At 44.7% G+C, this 22,239-nt stretch overlaps 2 protein-coding genes across 2 annotated transcripts in view; one reads left to right on the top strand and one right to left on the bottom strand.

Moving 5' to 3' along the window:
- Positions 1 to 1,110: 1,110 nt before the first annotated feature.
- On the top strand, positions 1,111 to 19,008 carry daw1 (dynein assembly factor with WDR repeat domains 1; the record flags this gene model as incomplete). The annotated part of the gene is made up of 13 exons (XM_083773556.1): positions 1,111 to 1,199; positions 1,664 to 1,736; positions 2,375 to 2,519; positions 3,596 to 3,654; positions 4,879 to 5,001; positions 5,129 to 5,228; positions 5,653 to 5,760; positions 6,544 to 6,650; positions 7,845 to 7,947; positions 8,999 to 9,113; positions 9,782 to 9,858; positions 18,575 to 18,737; positions 18,974 to 19,008. Exons 1-13 carry the CDS (start codon positions 1,160 to 1,162, stop codon positions 19,006 to 19,008), a joined length of 1,248 nt encoding a protein of 415 aa, XP_083629682.1. The 5' UTR covers positions 1,111 to 1,159.
- A 2,892-nt stretch (positions 19,009 to 21,900) lies between these two features.
- The window catches only part of sphkap (SPHK1 interactor, AKAP domain containing), a gene marked incomplete at its 3' end in the record, with an annotated part of 60,434 nt that continues 60,095 nt past the window's right edge, over positions 21,901 to 22,239 (bottom strand). Inside the window, 1 exon segment of the mRNA XM_083772487.1 lies at positions 21,901 to 22,053. Within this exon segment, the coding sequence (XP_083628613.1) occupies positions 21,901 to 22,053 (153 nt within the window).

Here is a 22,239-nt window from a genome sequence, read left to right as displayed (position 1 = left end):
ATTTCCCTGAGGGGGAGAACGACACCACTGCACCGGTACAGGCCATCTGCCCCCTTTAGCTCCGAACATGTGTACAGTACCTACAAATGCATAATATAAGGTGCTTAGTCTGCTTACCCGATGCCCAGTTAGGCCAACGGGGTGCTTGTACAATGTATTATTCCGTAGTTTTCAATAAAAACGTTTTAATCCAGTTTGTGGCCAAACGCCATCCCCCCTCTCGTTTACTTCCTGTTTACTTTTAGCGTAATTCCAGTTTTCACCGGATGCGCTCCCTCACTACCGCCATCTATGGCCAATGGCCATTGGGAATGGGAACTTCCAACAGGATAGGACACAAACAGGATTAAAACACTTCTTTGTTGAAAACTACGGACTACTACATTGCACAAGGACCCCGTAGGCCTCTCTAACATTTGGGGCATCAGGTTAAGCACCTTATATTATGCATGTATACATGTCCGGAGCTCTAAGGGGAAGCTGGTGTCGTTAAACCGGACATGTGATGTGAGTACACCACATGTTATGTTAGCTATGGCTATGGCCGCATCGTTAACTTGAACCCCACCTGCTGGACACAATGAGAATACAACCTGAGCTGTAGAGTAGAATCCTAAATTAATTCATGTTTTATGTTGTACCACTGAGGGACCCCCACGGACCCCCATCTGACCATTATGTGGTGCAGGGACCCCCATTATGTTGTACCAGGGACCGCGGCCGTTACACACACACACACACACACACACACACACACACACACACACACACACACACACACACACACACACACACACACACACACACACACACACACGCACACGCACAGACACACACAAGCAATCAATCAATCAAAACCAATATGAATTGTTAAACTGTTTATTTATAGGCCTACCATAGAATCCATTATCTTCAGACACATGTAGTGTCTGCTGATAGACACTAGATGGCGTCAAAACAGCAGGAGATGGACGTGATGGTTCACAACTTACTTTAGCGCAACATCGGTGCGCACTGCGCAGGCGTGCCAAGTCTTCTATTGTTGTTGTCATAGCAACTGTATGTTGACGGAAATAGTTAAGTCTACACGAACAACGCGTCACCTAGGGTTGCTTTACAATTCAACAGTGAAGGAAGCAATAAGCATACACACAGCAAGATGAAACTCCGACGATTCCTTCTTAGATATTATCCACCAGGTAATATACTTATATACACTATTCATTATCTTTGATAAATTGGTTTGTTTTCTGCTGGCTGCTTTGATTGATTGATTGATTGAAAATGTTATTTCACAGTATGCAGAATGCATGGCTACATTTCAAACGAAAGCACAAGTCAAAACAAAAACTGCTACATGGAAAGCACAAGACTTGTTTACATCAGGGTCCTCCTTTTTCAATTAATCATAACAATTAAAGACGTACAAATATATACACTTCTATGAAGAAACAGGACATCTTCATATAGAAAGTAAAAAAAGGAAAAACATGTAGCCTACAGTATGGGAAAAAGTTGTGGGTGTAGGGGGGGGGGGCAGTTTCGTTGCTCTATAACAGTTCAATCATATTTTACTATTTTAGCCTATAAAGGTGCAATTGCACCATCCCGACCGACTAATTTCTGCTAATGTTTGATGCCACATTTGTATTTGGGTTTTCAGGTATCATCCTGGAATATGAGAAACGAGGGGAACTGAGAACAAAATCAATTGACCTTTTGGATTTGTCTCCAGAGTAAGTGAGGTTATGCTGTTTGATCTTTCCAAATTATATGTGCTCTGGCCAAGTTTTCATGTTGCCTAAATGCCTCTTATTTCCGAATTAAGGAAATATCATTAAAGACTGACAACTGAGCAGTTTACATCTTATATTGTTTATTTTACTGTTTTATTATTGTGACCATAGGTTGCATTAACTATGAAAACCTGTATCTCCAGTCAGTTGGTCAGGCTCCATATATGGTCACGCCTCGTGACATCACGCTTCGTGAAATCACGCCTCCATATATGGTCGCGCCTCGTGACGTCACGCCACCATATATGGTCATGCCTCGTGACATCATGACTCCATATATGGTCATGCCTCGTGACATCATGCCTCCATATATGGTCACGCTTCGTGACGTCATGCCTCCATATATGGTCACGCCTCGTGACATCACACCTCCAGTGAAGTTATAAAGCTTTTGAAAATAAATAAATAATAATAATCTTCAAGAGAATATATATATATATATATATATATATATATATATATATATATACACACACACACACACACACACACACACACACACACACACACACACACACACACACACTGTAGGGTATTTATGATGTAAAACCTGACCTGTCTCCCACCATGCCATACAGGACAGACCCAGAACAGTTGGTGGCAGAGATACAGATCTCGGAACCTCTGATCACAGAATGCCGGGTGGAGCAGGTCAAACAACTGATCCTCAGACTGCAGCAGAAACAGGCCCAGCAGGAACACCACCCTTTCTACCTCTTCAAGGTCAGAGAAACACACACACACACACACACACACACACACACACACACACACACACACACACACACACACACACACACACACACACACACACACACACACACACACACACACACACACACACACACACACACACATAGTCATTTGGATGGGTACGAAAATTTGAGTCGTAGCCAAAAAAGGGGGTTTCCATCTCTAGTAATTACATCCTCCTAAGGATACTATTTTGATTGGCAACAACATTGACAACAAGTATAACTTTGAGTTTGAGTACTGCAGAACTACATGTATTACTTCAATGGGACACTAGAGAGCAGCATTGAGCAAGGTAGTGTGTGTTACCTGCACATCAAGTTAATTAGTCCAGTAAATATAGTAAAAAAAATCCTCTCAGGTTGGACAACATTGGATTAATCTGCTCACTGCTAATACCCTAAATTTGCCTTAATCCAAGATGGCCCTTTTGATAACCTATTTATTATAAGGCAATATTTTCCAATTTTCATTATGCTTTAAGTAGCATGTGAATCCATTCCAATCATTAGTTTTGCATGAAAAACACTCCTTGGACTGAATTTGGCCATAGCCACTGCCCACATTTGTGATGACGGCTATGGCTGTTTTTAACCCAATGAGTGTTTTTTGTGCAAAACTAATGCTTGGAATGGATTCAGAATCCTGAAAACCCCCTAGTTTGACATGTCACATGATACTTAAAGCATAATGAAATTTAGAAAATATTGCCTTAATAGGTTGTCAATGGTGGCATCTTGGATTAAGGCAAATTTAGGGTATTAGCATTGAGCAGATTAGGGTAGATTTTTTATCCTGGCTAGTAGACCTGTCAGAATCAGGTGAGACACAAAATAATCCAATTTTGTCCCAACCTCAAGAGGTTGGACAAAATTAAATGATTTAATTATTGGACTAAATGGATATATTGGACGTTGGTTGCATTTCAGTATCACATAATATTTTAGATTGTACAAAGATTGTGTCATATGATATTTTTTTATTTAATTGATACAGTCGCGGTTGACATTTTCTAATATTCCTTCTCTGGTCTGGTTTTATTTCAGGTACTGCAGACACACTTATTGCCGCTGACAAATGTTGCCTTCAACAAATCAGGTTCGAGGTATGTTCGTCTGAAACACACACAGAGAGCCAGTGGTGGGAAACAAAAGTACTCAATTTGTTATCAATACTGCAATGTAGAATTAAAATACTCTGTTTCAAGTAAATTCAAAATGTTCTTCAGTAAAAGTACAAAAGTATTGGTATCAAAATGTACTTAAAGTGCCAAAAGTAGAAAGTACTCATTATACAGAATGTCCCATTTCACAAGTTTTCAAAAATATGTACAAATATTGTGAAAATAGCAGATTGTTGCGATGCGACACATTTGGAGCTTGTAGATCTTCTATTTTCAAATGGCCGAAATGTATATAAATATATAGGGCTGAACAAGTGGGTAATGTATGTTTTGTGATAATAATCAAAATCTACAAAGTAACTATAGTAACTAAACTTGTCAAATAAATGTAGTGTAGTAAAACTACAATATTTGGATCCGAGATGTAGTGGAGTAGAAGTAAATTGGAACGACTCAAGTATTAAGTAAAATAACACCCATGTGAAGTCAGGGGCGCTCTTATCATCGTCGTACATCATCATGACGTAACATGCCGCTTTGCTCAGACACAATATGACGAACATTCTCCATTCATTGTCATTGGGAATTTAAAAATACTGATTCGCTCGTCTACATATGACATAAATTCTCCATTCATTGTCATGGCATTTAATGTTTGTGTTAGGACAAAGATACCGATTTACTCAGACACATATACAGTACAGTATGACTATGATGTAAATTCTCCATTAGCATAGCATTTAATGTTTGTGTTAGGACAAAAATCTACACTATAGCGCCCCTCAAAAATGGTACTTAAGTACAGTACTTAAAGGTATATTCAGTGATTTCACTCAAAAAACCTTAGGTTTCGTTTTTGGCTGTGGGACCCAGCCTTTCGTCCAATCAGGATACAGAGTCAAAAACGAAACCTAAGGTTTTTTGACCCCCAGGGGTTAACTGGGGACAGGGAGGAACTCCTTATATGGCCAGCACACTCTATAGTAGGGAGGATTATCGCAACAAAACAAAAAAATAAGTGATATTTGAATTAAGTGAAATCACTGAATATACCTTTAAGTAAATGTACTTGCAGAAACCCCCAGAAAAGTCTCTATTGCAGAAACCCCCAGGCATTTCTATTATGCTGGGGAGGTAAACAGTAACCTCCATCCTTCTACTCGTGTCTCTCTCTCTCTCTCTCTCTCTCTCTCTCTCTCGTTGCAGTTTCATAACTGGGAGCTATGACCGGACATGCAGGATGTGGGACACGGCATCGGGCAAAGAGCTGCGCGTTCTGGAGGGTCACAGGAATGTGGTCTATGCCATTTCATTCAACAACCCCTATGGGTAGAGAGATATTATATATCACTTACCTTTTGTGCTGTTGTTTGGTTGTTTGAAAGGGCTTTTTTGTCTCCTTTCAAAGATATGTGCAGTCATTTTCATGATGTCCCTTTTCTCGAAACTCACTCAGAGACAAGATTGCCACGGGTTCTTTCGACAAGACCTGCAAACTGTGGAGTGCAGAGACCGGGAAATGTTATCATACGTTCCGAGGACACACCGCAGAGATAGTAAGTAGCCTAATTGGTAACAGAGAGCACAACATTAACAGTATCAGCATTCATTTGGAAGAGAATGAATCATAATTCATAAGTATGCCTCTGGGCAAGCCCTGGTTGATTTTGTGACAAATAGTACCTAACTGTAGTGTTGAGAACCACCCCAAAAAGGCCTCTGTCCGGCCTCTGGACAGGGCACCTGCCCGGGGTCCATATATGGAGCTGGCCAAGACGAGACCAAGACGAGTAAATGAAAAGGTGGGCTCGAGTCCGGAACTCGAGACGAGTCAAGTAAGACTTGAGTACTACAACACTACCTAACTGAGCTGTGTGTGTGTGTGTGTGTGTGTGTGTGTGTGTGTGTGTGTGTGTGTGTGTGTGTGTGTGTGTGTGTGTGTGTGTGTGTGTGTGTGTGTGTGTGTGTGTGTGCTGTTAGGTGTGCCTGGCATTCAACCCTCAGAGCACCTTGGTGGCGACTGGCAGCATGGACACCACTGCCAAGCTGTGGGACGTAGAGACCGGCAAAGAGGTGGCCACTCTGACGGTGAGCACGTTCCAGCCAGGTCGTAATGGGTTAACCCAACAGGTTGTCATATTGACAATGAATCTATTTATCCAAGTGGCCAAACAAAAGAATGGAAAGCAACAGACTAACATGAAGACTACCACATTAACAGTGTCAGAAGAACCATTAACAGTAGCGTTTTTGTATAGCACTGCTGTAGGTGCTCCTGCAAGTAGTCCAGTGATTATTAATTAATGAGCTGCCTCAGGCCTCATCTGCTTCTCAATCCACTCTGACTTCTCATCCCGTGATTATCTGATGGGAATTAAATGCATATCTAACACGTTAATGCGGTGATCGTATAGCTATTCCGAGGGGAACGGGCGGGCGGCTATCTTTGAAGTGGCGACTGCACAAGGAAACAGCCGGGGATGGCTAACTATACGGGAGGCTCCAGAGAGAGAGAGATAAGGTGGATCGAAGTCAGCGCTTCAATTACTTGCAGCATAACCCTGCTAAGCCTTAGGAGACACTCTACACAACAATACCGGCAAAATGAAAAAATGCTGAATTGTGTGCCGATTCTGTGAAGTGATTTGTACTTCAGTATATAGAGAAGGGGGATATATATATATATATATATATATATAGGAGAGATGATTACTGTCAAATGAAGTGGGCATTATCGTCAGATCTCTTCTCTTCTCATGTTCTTCCCCACCTTCTCTCTTAAATCCCCCATATGCTGTCTTCACTGTCTGTCTGTCTGTCTGTCTGTCTGTGTGTGTGTGTGTGTCTCTCTCTCTCTCTCTCTCTCTCCAGGGTCACACTGCAGAGGTCATCGCCCTGTCTTTTAACACAGTGGGTGACCAGCTGGTGACCGGCTCCTTTGACCATACCGTTTCTCTATGGCATGTCGCCTCAGGGAGGTCAGACATCACCTTCACTTCACCACACTGTGTGTGTGTGTGTGTGTGTGTGTGTGTGTGTGTGTGTGTGTGTGTGTGTGTGTGTGTGTGTGTGTGTGTGTGTGTATGTGTGTGTGTATGTGTGTGTGTGTGTGTGTGTGTGTGTGTGTGTGTGTGTGTGTGTGTGTGTGTGTGTGTGTGTGTGTCATAGCTGGCTCTTGCTATGACAAACATTAGGAGCAGGAGACAGTCGCAAGATGAACAATATATGTGTTTATTAAATAATAGGCCTATACAAATAAACTAAAGACTGCAGTACTGGACATAACGAATGCTGTGGGGTGTGTAGTCAGTAAGTCAGTGGTGTAGGTGTAGTGTATGGATGTGTGATACATGGTGTGGTGCATGTGTGGATGGAAAGAACAATCAAACATAAATGAACGGAGACATGGAGGCTAAAGCAGGGAGTGGAGGCAGCAGGTGTGCCTCCCCTGGATCTCTCTTCTCAAATGGGGCGAGTGTGGCATTTATAGCCTCTGGGAGACACCGGGCCCAGGTGCTCTCCCATCAGCCATCAGCCCAATGCCCTACCCAGGCTCACCTACAGGATGACAGTTAGGCAATAGGCAGGCATATCCACTACTCATTATGTGTGTGGGGCATCACAGTGTGTGTGTGTGTGTGTGTGTGTGTGTGTGTGTGTGTGTGTGTGTGTGTGTGTGTGTGTGTGTGTGTGTGTGTGTGTGTGTGTGCGTGCGTGTGCGTGTGCGTGTGCGTGTGCGTGTGCGTGTGCATGCGTGTGAGAGTGTGCGCGAGAGTGTGTAAAATAATATGGTCCCCACTCCTTTGGAGCATGTCTTTGTCACATAGACCAGGGCTGTGAGTGTGCACGTGTGTGCGCGAGTGTGTGTGTGTGTGTGTGTGTGTGTGTGTGTGTGTGTCTGCGTGCCGTGCGCACATCTTTTGTGTGTTTGGCGACATGAACCTTAGCAGTGCTGTTGTTCTGAGTGACTGGGTGAGCATGTCATGATAGACGAGCTTTCTGCAAAATAGGCGAACAATTGGGCGACAATAGCCAGTCTAAGTCGTCGTGTTGCCAGCTTGTAAATCAAATGTGTGTGTTTGTGTGTGTGTGTGTGTGTGTGTGTGTGTGTGTGTGTGTGTGTGTGTGTGTGTGTGTGTGTGTGTGTGTGTGTGTGTGTGTGTGCGTCTCAGACGTGTTCACACCCTGATTGGCCACAGGGGGGAGATCACCAACGTCCAGTGGAACTGGGACTGTTCCCTCATTGTCAGCGGCTCCATGGATAAAACCTGCAAGGTGACCTCTTTAATTAGAAATATAGAAAATAGCAGATCTACAAGCATACAACACGTCACGAATTGACGTGGTGTAAGCTTGTACAGTAGATCTGCTATTTCCACTATTTGGAAAGGAAATAAGACATTAAATGTGTCAGTGATTTCTTTGTACATTTACATTAGGCTATTTGTCTCATCTAATCAATTTGTGATTAGGAAGCCTAAAAGGCCAAATAGAAATACAAATGCTAACGTTCCAATGTTCAATGCAAAAACAATCAATTAAATCGTTAATCACAATTAATGGACAACTTCAATTTGTAATGGTGGTGGCGGCCCTAGCTCTCATCCCCATCCTCTGAAAATAGCGCTTCACTAAACACTTGCTGTCCCTATTGGGATATGTCTTGCAAATAGCAAATCTACAATTAAGCTCCGCAATGCGTCGGACGACAAAGTATAAAAACAGGCTTAAGAAGCTATGGATCTGCCACTCTAAAGTATTTTTAAGCTCCCACAAACAACAATGTTTATTGCCAAGCATTATTGCTTGCCCAAAAGCATTACTAGCGGCCTGCAAAAGCAGGCAGCATTAGTCTAGTTGTGAATATTCAGGAATACCGCTCCCAGTTCAGTTGTTGCTCATCCAGAAGAATTTCAATGACAGAAAACACGCCTCAATTCCTCATTGTGATTATTATGCAGAGATGTGTCATGTTCACAAGCAATAATTAGTCACGTCTCTGGCTCTGCGTGTCCCTAGGCGAGGTTAGCAGGTAAATTACAGACTGACACAGCTAACAGGTACATGCTGGCGTGTTCGCTGTGTCTGTCTGATTTTCTTGCTGTGTGGCGTAGCACCTGCCCTGAGCCTTCACGACCTTGCAGGCGTATACAAAGGTGAAAATATGTGATAGCATATGTAGACATACTGTAGCACACATTGTGTGTATACTCATAGTTTCATTGTACAGATATTCTACTGTTAGACAGATATTTGGTGACTATGACTATTTATATCTATTTAATGTTATTCTCGCTCACTGTAAGTCGCTCTGTGTTCTGTATAGGTGTGGGAAGCCACATATGGGAAGTGTGTGGCCACCCTGTCTGGACACGAAGGAGAGGTGTTGGACGTCTGCTTTGACTACACTGGTCAGCTCATAGCGACAGCCTCGGCTGATGGTGAGACCACACTAAACACTACACTGGTCAGCTCAACACTAAACAGCTACAACAATAACAATAACAATATGCTCCAAGATCCTTGAAATGAGGACATTGTATTGTCACTGTCGCGGAGAAACCTTGTAATGTCCAAAACCATTCCTTTTTGAGTTGTGCATCCATGCAGGGACAGCTATGTCTGTCCCTATGTCTGTTTAGACTCTAAACAGACATACAAGTACAATTTTGAGGAATTTGTACTTCACTTGAGTATTTCCAGTACTTTTACTTCTACTCTTACTTAACTATTTTAATTTTTAATTACTAGTTACTTTGGAGATTAGAAAACCAAAACATACATCAACCACTTCAGCCCTATTTACATTTCAGCCATTTGAAAATGGCCGATCTACAAGCTCACAATCTTGTGAGCTTGTCGATCGGCTATTTTCAAAAGATTTTGAACTTGTGAAATGGGATTTTCTGAAATATGAGTACTTTTACTTTTAGTACTTTAAGTACATTTTGATGCCGATACTGTACTGTACTTTTACTTGGGTACATTTTTTATACTTTTTTGCACCACATGGTACATTATTACATAGATAATGTCTGTCTGTCTGTCTGTCTGTCTGTCTGTCTGTCTGTCTGTCTGTCTGTCTGTCTGTCTGTCTGTCTGTCTGTAGGTACGGCGCGGGTCTACAGCGCAGCAACACATCAGTGTCTAGCGAAGCTGGAGGGCCACGAGGGAGAGATCTCCAAGGTCAGTGCACTAGTGACTAGTCCATTTAGACCTGAGGACGCGTCTGTGCCACCTTATAGCTTGCAACCACTTTAACCATTATGTTAAACTTCGGCTATTGAAAAATAGCAGATCTACAAGCTCGTAGCGCGAGTGCCACGCTACGAGCTTGTAGATCTGCTATTTTTGAAAGATAGTGAAAATGTGGGGCAAATCTTTGAATCTATGTGCGTTCACAGCGTAACGGTTTTAACTCATCTTTGCTTCTGGGGGGGTCCCTGGAACTACATATTTTCAGATGGGGGGTCGATGGCCAAATACAGATAATTCTGTGGGTCGTTGACATGAAATAGAAACATAGGTTTTTCAGAAAACTGTCAGGATTTAGAAGACATTTTCTAGAATCTGGTCTCAGGTCTTAATTGGCTAGAGCCCAAAAACTGCCTTCTCTATCCGCCCGTGTCTGGCAGAATGGTTATTTTCATGTCGTCACGGTGAAAAAGCATAACGCACGTTGACAGGCAGTCGCTTCGAGGCCAGAGGAGAGAAGTGATCTCTGTGACTCAAAGGTATATAGCCAATTAGCCAGCCAGTTTGGGGAGCATGTCCTTGTCACCTCCCTGTGCTGCTTGGTTGAGCCGTCGGCACGGCCCTTAATCCCCAAAGCACCAGAGGTTTGAAAGGTCGCCACCGTTCAAAACGGTGACCGCACGGAGGCTCTCGACTGTGAGTATTAGGGGGTGTGCCGATATATCGATATCACAGTATATCGCGATACTTCCTCCTGTGATATTAGTATATATATAGTATCGTCCTCCCAATATCGTGATATTGATTAGTTAGTACTAGTATTCGTAGGCTACCCATTATTGTGGACAGACAGTTTGTGACACAAAAAACCTTGTAAGATTTTGGAATAAATACATAATTCCACATTTTTGCATTTTATGGTTATTTCTTTTACATTTCCAGCTGCAGACATTGAGATATATCGTTGATGAAATCTTTTGCTATATATTGAATATCGCAATATATTGAATATGGTGATATTACCGACATACCCATATCGTCCCACACCTAGGTCCTGATTCTTCAGCGCGTTTCCGCTGATATAATGACGTGACGCTAGCGGAAAGGCATTTACGTGGATTTCCCACATTCATTTGAAATTCATGGAAATGGCCGTGAACTTGACGCTCACGTAGGTTGTTCGGAAACTCCGTCAAATCCTACGGGACGTCTTTAGGTGGCGGAGAAATTTGCGGAAGCATACACTTGCGTATAGATTTATTCAGAAGGCTTTAGTCTTCATGCTAAATCAATGAATTGTTCCCAAATCTCAGATAAAATATGTAGGCATGTGTCCCCAACATATTGGTCGATCAGCACATAAAGAAACTAGAAAAAGTGCCCAGGTCTCCACCAGGATAGGAATGTAGGACATTGCAGCTTGCCTTCATCTGGTGGTTGGATAAAAGGCCAACAAAAGTAAATTAGAGGTAAAAACACTTTTCGGCCAGTTATAGCGCCACCTTGAAGCTGAGTTGAAATTGTTCATGTGGCATTTCTTCCTCGGCCTAGTGGGAATGTGCGTGCACAATTTCACGGAAATCACGCGATGTGTTCATGATTTGCAGCATTTTGTTTGAAACTGAGCACTCCTGTGAACTTTGGAAGCCAATCTTAACCAATCAGGATGGAGTCGGAGAAATCTGAAAGACCCGTTTCGTTGAATGGCTCTAGAGAGACTAGCTGTGTACCAATTTGCGTGATGTTTGGACAAAATCTGTAGGTGTACTGTGCAAAAACTTGTTTTGCACAAAGCGGCCTCCTGGTGGCGCTATAACAGGCCGTTGTGGAAATTTTGGGGCAGAGGTTCATCGTTGGCATCCAGGGAGTGTGTGTGCAAAATTTGGCATCAACCGGGTTGTTTTGCACAAAGCGGCCTCCTGGTGGCTCTATAACAGGCCGTTCTGGAAAGTTTGGGGCAGAGGTTCATCGTTGGCATCCAGGGAGTGTGTGTGCAAAATTTGGCATTGACCGGGTTAACGGTGGCCAAGATTAGCTGCTCACGGACACACGGACGGACACACACACACACACACACACGGACGGACGGACGGAGTGCAAAACATACTCTCCCCCCATGCCTTCAGCCTGGTGGAGACAATTATAGCCTATATAATAAAAGCTGAGTGCACTTGTATGCCGATCCGATTCACATTGGAAAATGAATAGGGTTATATAGCCCTATATAAAAAATAGAAGACCACATTAGCCTAATGAATGGCATCAGCGTGTTTGAAAGTCGACCAGTCATATCATATTTTTAAGCCAGCTCACCTCCACTCGCGCTTGTTCACAAACATGACGGACAGACTTTATAATAATGTATATTGATATTGATCACATGCATGGATGCCACACACAGAATAGTTTAACTCACTGGATAAACTCACTGGATTATAATTTCTTCAGACAAGAGGATCCCAGGCCTACGAGGTATACAGGTAGGCCTATAATTATTCACTTATGAATGTATATATAGGCTACTGTTCTTTATCGCGCAAACAGTGTCGAGGGCCCATGCCCCCCTCCCTCTCTCTCTCTCTCTCTCTCTCTAGCTCTCTCTCAAAAGACGACTTTTGCAGACATATATCCGATATTTTAAATATCGGATATGTTTTACCTCTGCAAAGGTGTGAGTGAGCACCCGCCTTGGTCCCGAACTTAATTAAATAAATTATAATTATATTGCTTCAGCGGAGCACGCACCGTTGTAAGCTTGGAAATCTTTTAATTTCCTTTGGTGTCCTTTGATGGATTGATGTCAGTTTGTACATATATAGTAGCCTACAGTGGTAATATACAATGGTGCAAAAACGACATAACATAAAAGCCCCAACTGTCCTGCAAATGTGTAGAATTATTAAATTAATAGAGTGCGGGCTATATTCATAGCAGTGACCGCGGCTGTGATTTATTTGGTGAAGCCGCTATTATAGTCTGCGGCTGCAAAGCCTTTTTTCTTTTTTTGACAGACGGATCTCAAACTGCTGTCTGCTGAGTCATTTTATGGTACGATATGGGGCGTGGATCAATGCAGATGAGGTTGTCGGGTGCTTTTCCGATCACTTTGCACCCGCTGCTTTCAGTATGACATACACCTGCGATACGCCTGCGAACCTGTGGTACACACCACTCTCTGAATAACACGTCATCTCAACGTAGCTTGATCGGACGGATAAATACGATATCTGTTTCCGCCACAGTGTAACGGTGGCGTATTTCTTTTTAATGAATTAGGACCCTAGTGAGTGTCACGGTACGCTCCTCTGCCCTTGGACTTTGTCTGTGTTTTGGGTCTTATTACTTATATTTGTGTTCTGTACCTTATTTTGTAATAGTGTTCTGTGATTTCCTGTCTACCTTGTTTTCTGTCTCCTGCCTTGTCTCACCCCCCTGTATTAGTGTAACCCTAACCACCTGTGTTCTGTTGTCTGTTAGCCTATCCCATTGTTGATTGTGTGCTTCAATTCACCTGTGTGTAGTTAGTCTTGTCTATATATATGCCCCAGTGTTTTCAGCTCCTTGTCAGTTCGTCGTCGTATATGTTGTGGTCAGTTGTTCCATGTATATTGTTCCTTGTGATGTTTCCACGTGGGTTTTTTGAGAAATAAACCTCTTGAACATTCACTTCTCTGCCTGGCCTGGTCGTTCTGCATTTGAGTCCTACCTCCGTGACCACACCCTGACAGTACGAACTGACCAATTATGGACTCAGCAGAACGGCAGCTTTTTCGGAAGAAGGTACAGGAGTTCGAGTCTGCAGTGAATGGCCTCATCGCTTCACCTCCCAGCCAGCATGTTGAGCTGCTGGGGAGGATTTCAGACCAGCAGAAATGGTTTGGTGAGAGGCCATGGGTGAGCCACTTCGTTCCTCACATTGATGTGGTCCGGCAGAGGCTGAATAGTTTTCAGCTGTCCGGTTCTGGTTCTCCCGCTTCCCAGCCTGCTTGTGACCAGCCCATGCCCCAGTCAATCAGACTCGGGTTTGTGGGCCTCCAGCCTGTGTCTGCATCTACCAGCCCCACTCCTGCACCATTGGAAAACCAGCCTATGAGCCTGCTGGCCTACTTTTGTAGCAAGGTAAAAATACCTGTCTATCCTGAGCCGACTACCATCCAGGACCCATATGAGGGGTCACGCTTGGCCCTTTGTGTGGGGAACCGTGGGCCTGCCAGGAGAAGGCGTGGTCGCCATGGCTCTCAACATCCTCCCAGTGGCCTCCAAAGCACCCCGTCTGCAGCCCCAGCTCCTCGACCTGCAGCCCCGGCTCCTCGACCTGCAGCCCCGTCTGCAGCCCCAGCTCCTAGACCTGCAGCCCCGTCTGCAGCCCCAGCTCCTAGACCTGCAGCCCCGTCTGCAGCCCCAGCTCCTAGACCTGCAGCCCCGTCTGCAGCCCCAGCTCCTAGACCTGCAGCCCCGTCTGCAGCCCCAGCTCCTAGACCTGCAGCCCCGTCTGCAGCCCCAGCTCCTAGACCTGCAGCCCCGCCTGCAGCCCCAGCCCCTCGACCTGCAGTTCCGTCTGCAGCCCCAGCTCTCCCGTCTGCGGCTCTGTCTCCTCTGCCTGAGGCCCTGCCGCTGCAGCTCGCCTCCGAGGCCCCGCCGCTGCAGCTCGCCTCCGAGGCCCCGCCCCTGCAGCTCGCCTCCGAGGTCCCGCCGCTGCAGCTCGCCTCCAAGGCCCCGCCCCTGCAGCTCGCCTCCGAGGCCCCGCCCCTGCAGCTCGCCTCCGAGGCCCCGCCCCTGCAGCTCGCCTCCGAGGTCCCGCCGCTGCAGCTCGCCTCCAAGGCCCCGCCCCTGCAGCTCGCCTCCGAGGCCCCGCCCCTGCAGCTCGCCTCCGAGGCCCCGCCGCTGCAGCTCGCCTCCAAGGCCCCGCCGCTGCAGGTCGCCTCCTCCGAAGTCCCATCGCTCGCCTCCTCTCAGGTCCTGCCACTGCAGTCTGCTTCCACTGAGGCTCTGCTGCCACAACTCTGCGCCCCAGGGCCTGTGTGGCCCAGAACTCCTAAGTGGGACCACCTGTCTGGTCGTCCTCCAGACTCTCCTCCCAAGCAGCTGGGCCGACGTTTTCCTGTGTGGCTCCGCCCATCTGGTCGACCTCCGGACCCTCCTAAGCGGCCATGCCGACATTACAGTTTGCCTGGGTGGCTCCGCCCCTCTGGTCGTCCTCCTGACCCTTTTCCCAAGTGGCCAGGCCAACTTCTTCGTCCTCCTGGGTGGTTCCAACTGCCTGGCCGTCCTCCAGACCAACTCCACTTCAACCTGGCCATCCATCTCGGGTCCTTGTCCCCAGACCCCTTTTCCTCTGTCCCCTCCTCCAGACCCCCTCCACCCACCCGGCTCAGTGTTCCTTGTCTGAGTTTTGGGACATCTGGAAGCTGTCCGTTGAGGGGGAGGTACTGTCACGGTACGCTCCTCTGCCCTTGGACTTTGTCTGTGTTTTGGGTCTTATTACTTATATTTGTGTTCTGTACCTTATTTTGTAATAGTGTTCTGTGATTTCCTGTCTACCTTGTTTTCTGTCTCCTGCCTTGTCTCACCCCCCTGTATTAGTGTAACCCTAACCACCTGTGTTCTGTTGTCTGTTAGCCTATCCCATTGTTGATTGTGTGCTTCAATTCACCTGTGTGTAGTTAGTCTTGTCTATATATATGCCCCAGTGTTTTCAGCTCCTTGTCAGTTCGTCGTCGTATATGTTGTGGTCAGTTGTTCCATGTATATTGTTCCTTGTGATGTTTCCACGTGGGTTTTTTGAGAAATAAACCTCTTGAACATTCACTTCTCTGCCTGGCCTGGTCGTTCTGCATTTGAGTCCTACCTCCGTGACCACACCCTGACAGTGAGTATGTGTTGTTGTGTATGCCAGTGGTTCTCAAACTGTGTGCTGTGAGGGTATTGCAATAACATAACATTAAACTTAAAGTATAACTCTGTTAAGGTGGCATGCAAATAAGCATGCTCTGAAAATGCATGAATGTGCGTGCGTGCAGGTGCGTATACTTCAGGCTCCGGCGCAGAGCAGGGTTTGTGTGTGATGATGAACCAGGATTCACCTTCTGTTTACTTACTGAAACACATCAGGCAGTAATGGAGCGGACGGAGGGATGATTCCATGGGATTATGAGACGCTAATCTCTTTGTAACAGGACACACCCGCCACGGTGGTCAACCTTTCCCTTTCATCTGCCTTTTCATCCGTTTACGGCGTAAACGGATGTGATTTTAAAGGGAAAACGGTGTCGGATGCACGGGCAGAGATGAGAGCGTAAACTTCATGCTCTCACATACACTAAAGGGCACTTGTAGTGTAATTTGTCCCCTCTCGCTCCCCTAGTAACCCCCGCATGGCCTTTCCTGCCACGCTCTGCTCATTACGACGAATGACATGCAGAAATTTGTCACGCCCTTGAAGGTTGGAATGAATGAATATCAAACTGGCTGGCTAGAAGTGATTCTGAAAGACAGCACTTGAATGGATGTCATCAGAGATGCATCCTGCACAGAGCCTCATGCAGCATTAACCCATTCTGACCGGGCATCCATTTTGGTGTTGGCATCATGTTATGCTTTAGCTATTGAAAAATAGCAGATCTACAAGCTCATATCGCGCCACCGAGTGGCGCGATACGAGCTTGTAGGTCTGCTATTTTTGAAAAATCGAAGAACGACTGACATTTTTAGAATCTGATCTCAGGTCAGAATGGGTTCATCAGACCAGTGTGTGTCCAGTGGAAACCTCGTATGAATCTGATCTCAGTTCAGAATGGGTTAATGAGCCGTGACACTTTTCACCTGCAGTGCATCATCCACTTCTAAGGGCCAACATTTCCCTCGTCGGGTATAATCGGTTTTCTTTTACCCTGTCAAGGTTCAAGGTTGTGCTTTGAGTACAGGCACATAAGAGTAAAACTCATTTTAGTTTGGCTTCCTCCAGGCAATGCAGCAGCATATCCATCACACATCAAACACAGCCAAACACAGCATATAGAGTGCAAAACACACCCCTCAAACCCCTTGCGTTTTGTGCTAAAACACGAAGATTTATGTATATATTTCTGCACAGTATGAGCAGGATAATATGTCTATACAGGTCTATGCTACCTTAGGATTAGGGATGTCCCGATCACGTTTTCTTGTTCCCGATTCCGGTCATTCGAAAATGACGTGATCGGCCCCCGATTTCCGATCACCCGATCCGATCGGGACAACCCTACTTAGAATAAACGTAGATCTATTTGACAGTGCATGAACGTAATTGCCTGGACAATAACACCAACTCAACGAGTCCCCCTTGAATATAGTATTACTGTCATTATGGTAATCTCACACTTCATATCGCACACACCATACCTGTAACTTTCATTAGCCCTCTTATTATTACCAGAATTAAAAAATCTAAAATAGAAATTCTTCCATTTTCCCCGTGGGCTGCCATTTGAATACCACTAACGTAGAGAGAGAGAGAGAGAGAGAGAGAGAGAGAGAGAGAGAGAACTGGAGTGCCCTCTTGTGGCCCCTGGAAGACTTTTTTTATTCTTTGTTTTTATGGCTAATGAAAGTTACAGGTATGGTGTGTGCGATATGAAGTGTGAGATTACAATAATAACAGTAATTCTTAATCATATTCCATCATAATCAAGGGCTTTTGGAGAGAAATGAGACAGACTCCAGTCTCCAGTGTGTGTGTGTGTGTCTAGCTGGTGCTCGTTGACATTCGTTAATGTCAAGGCAATTATGTTTATACACTGTCAAATAGGTCTACATCTATTCTAAGGTAGCATATCCTATAGACATATTTTCCTGTTCATTACTGTGCAGAAATGTATTAAATCTTCGTGTTTGAGCACAAAATGCATTTTGAGAACCCACACATTTGCCGTGTGCGGCTGTGCGCGCATGCTGTGCTTCCACCCCACACACAATCATTCTACAGTTGTGGCCCCCGGCCTAATCTATAGTTGAATACCCCTGTCCTAAATTGTACATTTTAGGCCAGCGATACCGTCATCAATTTATAAGTCAGTATTTAGTCTTTACGCCTTTCTGGGCTGTGCCTCTCATTTCCTCTCCAGTGTACTTTGGCGTGTTGGTTTCCATTTCCTGTCCTGGGGGTCGCGTCTCTCGGGGGGCTGCTCCACTTGTTTTCTTTTTTTAATGAAACATGCTTTTACTTTTATGAGCGTCTAGAGAGCCAGCGCAGTTTAATCACCACCGGCTTTACCTCGGCGTGTGGATAAAGAGACCACCGTGGCATGACGTCTTCTGTCTTCCTCCAACTCAATCATCTTAAGAAGCCATATCAAGCGGTCCACTTGGGAGGAAAGCTTCACTCAGGCCGGGTTCCCTCCCGGTGTCATTATCCTTCCTGCTGCTCCTGCTATATTTAAAGTCGGGTGACCTTTTCAGGGATGTGGAAAGGTGTCACAGATGCGTTCACTTCCCCCCCAGACGCTCTCTTATCAATTCCATTCCGCAAAATCGGTTAAGCTCCTCGTGCTGCCTGCACTCTAAAGTCCCTTATCTATCACCGTCCCACTCACACACCTCGGTGCGCTCCTCTCTCCCGCGCCGTTCTCTACAGTCTAGAGTCCGACCAATGCTTTTCAACGCTTTTCATATCAAGGCCCAAAATTATCTATTCTAGACTCTAATTCTTGGTGTGTCTGTCTGCCTGCAGGTCTGTTTCAGCCCCCAGGGGGGCAGGGTGCTCACCGCTAGCTCAGACAGGACGGTTCGCCTGTGGGACGTTCAGTCTGGAGTCTGCCTGCAGATCCTGGAGGGTCACACAGACGAAATCTTCTCCTCTGCCTTCAACTACGAGGGCGACACCATCATCACAGGTAAAGTGATGATGCTCAGTGGTCCAGGCACCTTGGCTGGTAATCCAGTCTGGCAGATCCCGACAGCCTTTACTGCATGTCATCCCCCCATCTTTCACCCCATTTCCTTTCAGCCTATACTGTCTGTCCCTCCATAAAAAAGTTGGTAATTCTGGATGAAAAGCACCCCCCCCCCCCCCATACTGTACATGTACTGTAATATGGAACCATCTGTTGTGCTTTCTACTCCTCTACAGGCAGTAAGGATAACACATGCCGGATATGGAGGTGACCACAAGTATGTGAAGAGGTTGCTCTGACCACCGGGACTGGATTCATTAAATGCCCGAAAAGAAAAGACAATATTAATTTATTCCAGAGTGATTAAGAGCAGTAATCAAGGACAGCACAAGGTAATACGTTGAATGCATAGGAATAATAATCTAAGATCATGAATAGACCAAGAACCTATCATCAGTCTAACAGTCGAATATCCTAAAAACAAAAGTCAATAGAGCGCCGAAGTCTTCACGTCGCTCACTCATCCCCTGATTCCAAGTGGTTCACGGAGGTTTTTCTCTATGGAGAATATGGGGTCATCTTAAAATCGTCTCATATGTAAGAATTTAACTAAAATAAACTGTGTCTGCGATATTGTCGGGGAGGTGTCTCTGTATCGTATAACCCGACGACAGTCAGTCTCTCATAATTTGATATAGGCTACAGTCTGTTTCTAGCGAAAATGTAACTAAATTCGGCAGCAGTAACATTAGCGTTTTCTCACAGTCAGGTGATTCTTCATACGGCCAGGATGATTTGTTTATTTTTCAAACACAGTACTTATATGAGGCGATCTAAAATCCCCCTATGGGGATTATAATACAAATAAAAAAGTACATGAACCCGTGGACTAAGCGTCCTCTACTGATATTGATACTGATATTGACTTCGGTGTTCTATAGTCTGTACATTGAAACTACTATAAACATTATTTGTACAGATGCCAGGTCTTTTCTGACCTGGCATCTGTTTATATAACATGCTATCTATCTATGAAATCAGAAACATTGACTGGGTTTCTCAAACATATCCTAATGTTAAAATGATCCTAGCTAACCAATTTCATTTTTATACTCATTTGTTCTCACTGCCATGTGTGTTGTATTATCTACTGAGCAGCAGTGGTTCCCAAACAAACCTTTTAGCCTGTGACCCAAAAGAGAAGATTTGGATATTTGGCTGGGACCCAGACTCGTGAAATAGCAGATCTACAAGCTCACAACACTTTGCTTCGCACCGCGTTGTGAGCTTGTAAGATCGGCTATTTTCACTACTTCTTAAACATTCTTTTCTAATTTATGTAATTTCTTAGACTTTTCTTCGATTTCTTCATGAAATTACTGAAAAACATTATTGAATTTTGTTCTTTGTTGTTTTGAAATAATAATTAAAAACAATGTAGGAAACAAAAAAGAAAGGGACCCATACAAATGTGTCCACTACCCACTGTTTGGGAACCAGTGCTTTAAAACACTTTTTTGTGTCAAATTGAAGCACCGTCTGTTGGCTCTGTAGCAGAACCGAGTTGATCTTATTGTTTTGAAGGGGTTTGGAGAGAAAGCATACTTCTCTGTGCTGTTAACATTGATGTGTTCATATTCAGTGATGAAGTGTTTGTTTCAAGGACAACAAAGGCATGAGTATAACAGACTGCTTGGTGTTTCACGTCACATACATTTATTGATGTCAAAAGACAAATACATTCAGTTCTACAGTGACAGAGTTGACATTTCAATCATGTCCCCAGCCCCAACACTAATAAAACACTAGAGTACCGCTACGCAGAGAAAGATACAGACAGACCAGATTCACATAAACAAAAACAAAATAAATCTTAATCTACCTCTGTCTTCCTGCTTGTGGTAAAAACTAGCCCATCCCTACTCCAAGGTGCAAGCGTTTCAGAATCTACACTATGTACAGTAACAGCTATCATAAAAGAAACAGTTTCTCCAGTGACATTGACAACAGGATATCTTACATTACTTATACTGTTAACTCAACTTCAAGGTCACAAACGCAAATCGATGTGTCTGTTGGGCCAACATAAACAACTACAACATCATGTGGACATTACTGTTTATACTTCAAAGCAAAGTGCACTATTTGGCCGCCGGCAGAAAGTGAAACGATGGCTTCCAGTGGGCTTTATAACAGCCTCTTTTACACAGTAATCCCTTCACGAAAAAAAAAAAGTAGACTTGACTTATGATCTGTGCACGCGTTTAATTTGTGCGTTCAACATTTGAAAGAATAAAAATAGAATTTTGTTTGTGAGAATCCTTATAATATAATATAATATAATATATGAAGCACTGTAAACACCTGCAAACTAGCATCTCTTGAAGGCCAGTTCATTCCCACTATTAAGAATGTCCAACCTGATAGGCTATAATTTGACCGTACGTGCATCTGAAATGGAACGTGCTAATATCGTTAAAGGGATAATTGCCCATTCACAGTCACACAATGTCCATGACTAGTGTTAGGGTGAGAGCAGTGAGACGTGTGCGAAGAATATGTAACCAATTAGGCTTTAATCCGCACTGGGAGGCAGGGTGCATGTGTTTGGACCGACGCGGACGTACTAACAGTCCTACAGTCAGGAGTCCCTACCCAGAACACAAATCCTAAACCTAACTCACAGGAAACCACGGGTTAGTTTTTTAGCCTGCCATGGGTTAGTTGTAACCTGTCACGCATGTCGGGAGCCACAGGTTAGTTTTAACCTCGGCCACGGGTTAGTTGTAACCGGCAGCACTTAGTTGTCGAACTAATGCCTGTCGGACAGTTAGTACGTCTAACAATATACACTCCGGGAGGCAAAGAGTTGATGCTTTGTAATGTAGCTGTAAAGACAGGATCGGGTACATAGCTACTGTATAGTGTATGCCTACTGCAAAATCCTGAGTATAAACTCTCAACTCTGAGAGTGTACAAATGTAACATTTATTTGTACAACATTTGGTTACATTTGCACCCTCTTAGTGTTACAAATGGATTAGTCCCTAGGCGTTTGAGTCTACGAATGGATAAATGAACGCTGAGGAGCGTTGTTCCCGCAGCGTGGATGTGCGTGGTGCGGCGCGTTGCATGTGTGTGGAGAGGAAGTACAGTCTATAAACTAAAGGGTTTCCAGCAGCCAGTCAAACAGGCTGGACAGAGGCCCGCCCCCCTCCTCCGCTTTCTCGCGGAGTTTGCAGAATTGAACCACAGCACCGAACAGGTCAGCAATCCTCCACGCCTTCTGGGACACCAGATGGACCACCCTCTGGAACTAATGAAAACAAACAACCAAACACACACACAGTCAACAGACATATTCATTTCTGTGTGGAGTTTACATTGTCTATGCCTGTGTTGCAGGAGATGTATCTAATATAAAACAGGAACCGAAGGCATGTTTTCATAGTCTCCGTCTGGATGAAGACTGACCGTCAGTCCGTGTGTCCGTCCATCCGTC

Source organism: Protomyctophum parallelum, assembly GCF_964188405.1.
Source record: "Protomyctophum parallelum genome assembly, chromosome: 9".
Classification (NCBI taxonomy): Eukaryota; Metazoa; Chordata; class Actinopteri; order Myctophiformes; family Myctophidae; genus Protomyctophum; species Protomyctophum parallelum.
Note: the sequence above shows the minus strand (reverse complement) of the source record. Positions and strands in the feature narration are given on the sequence as shown.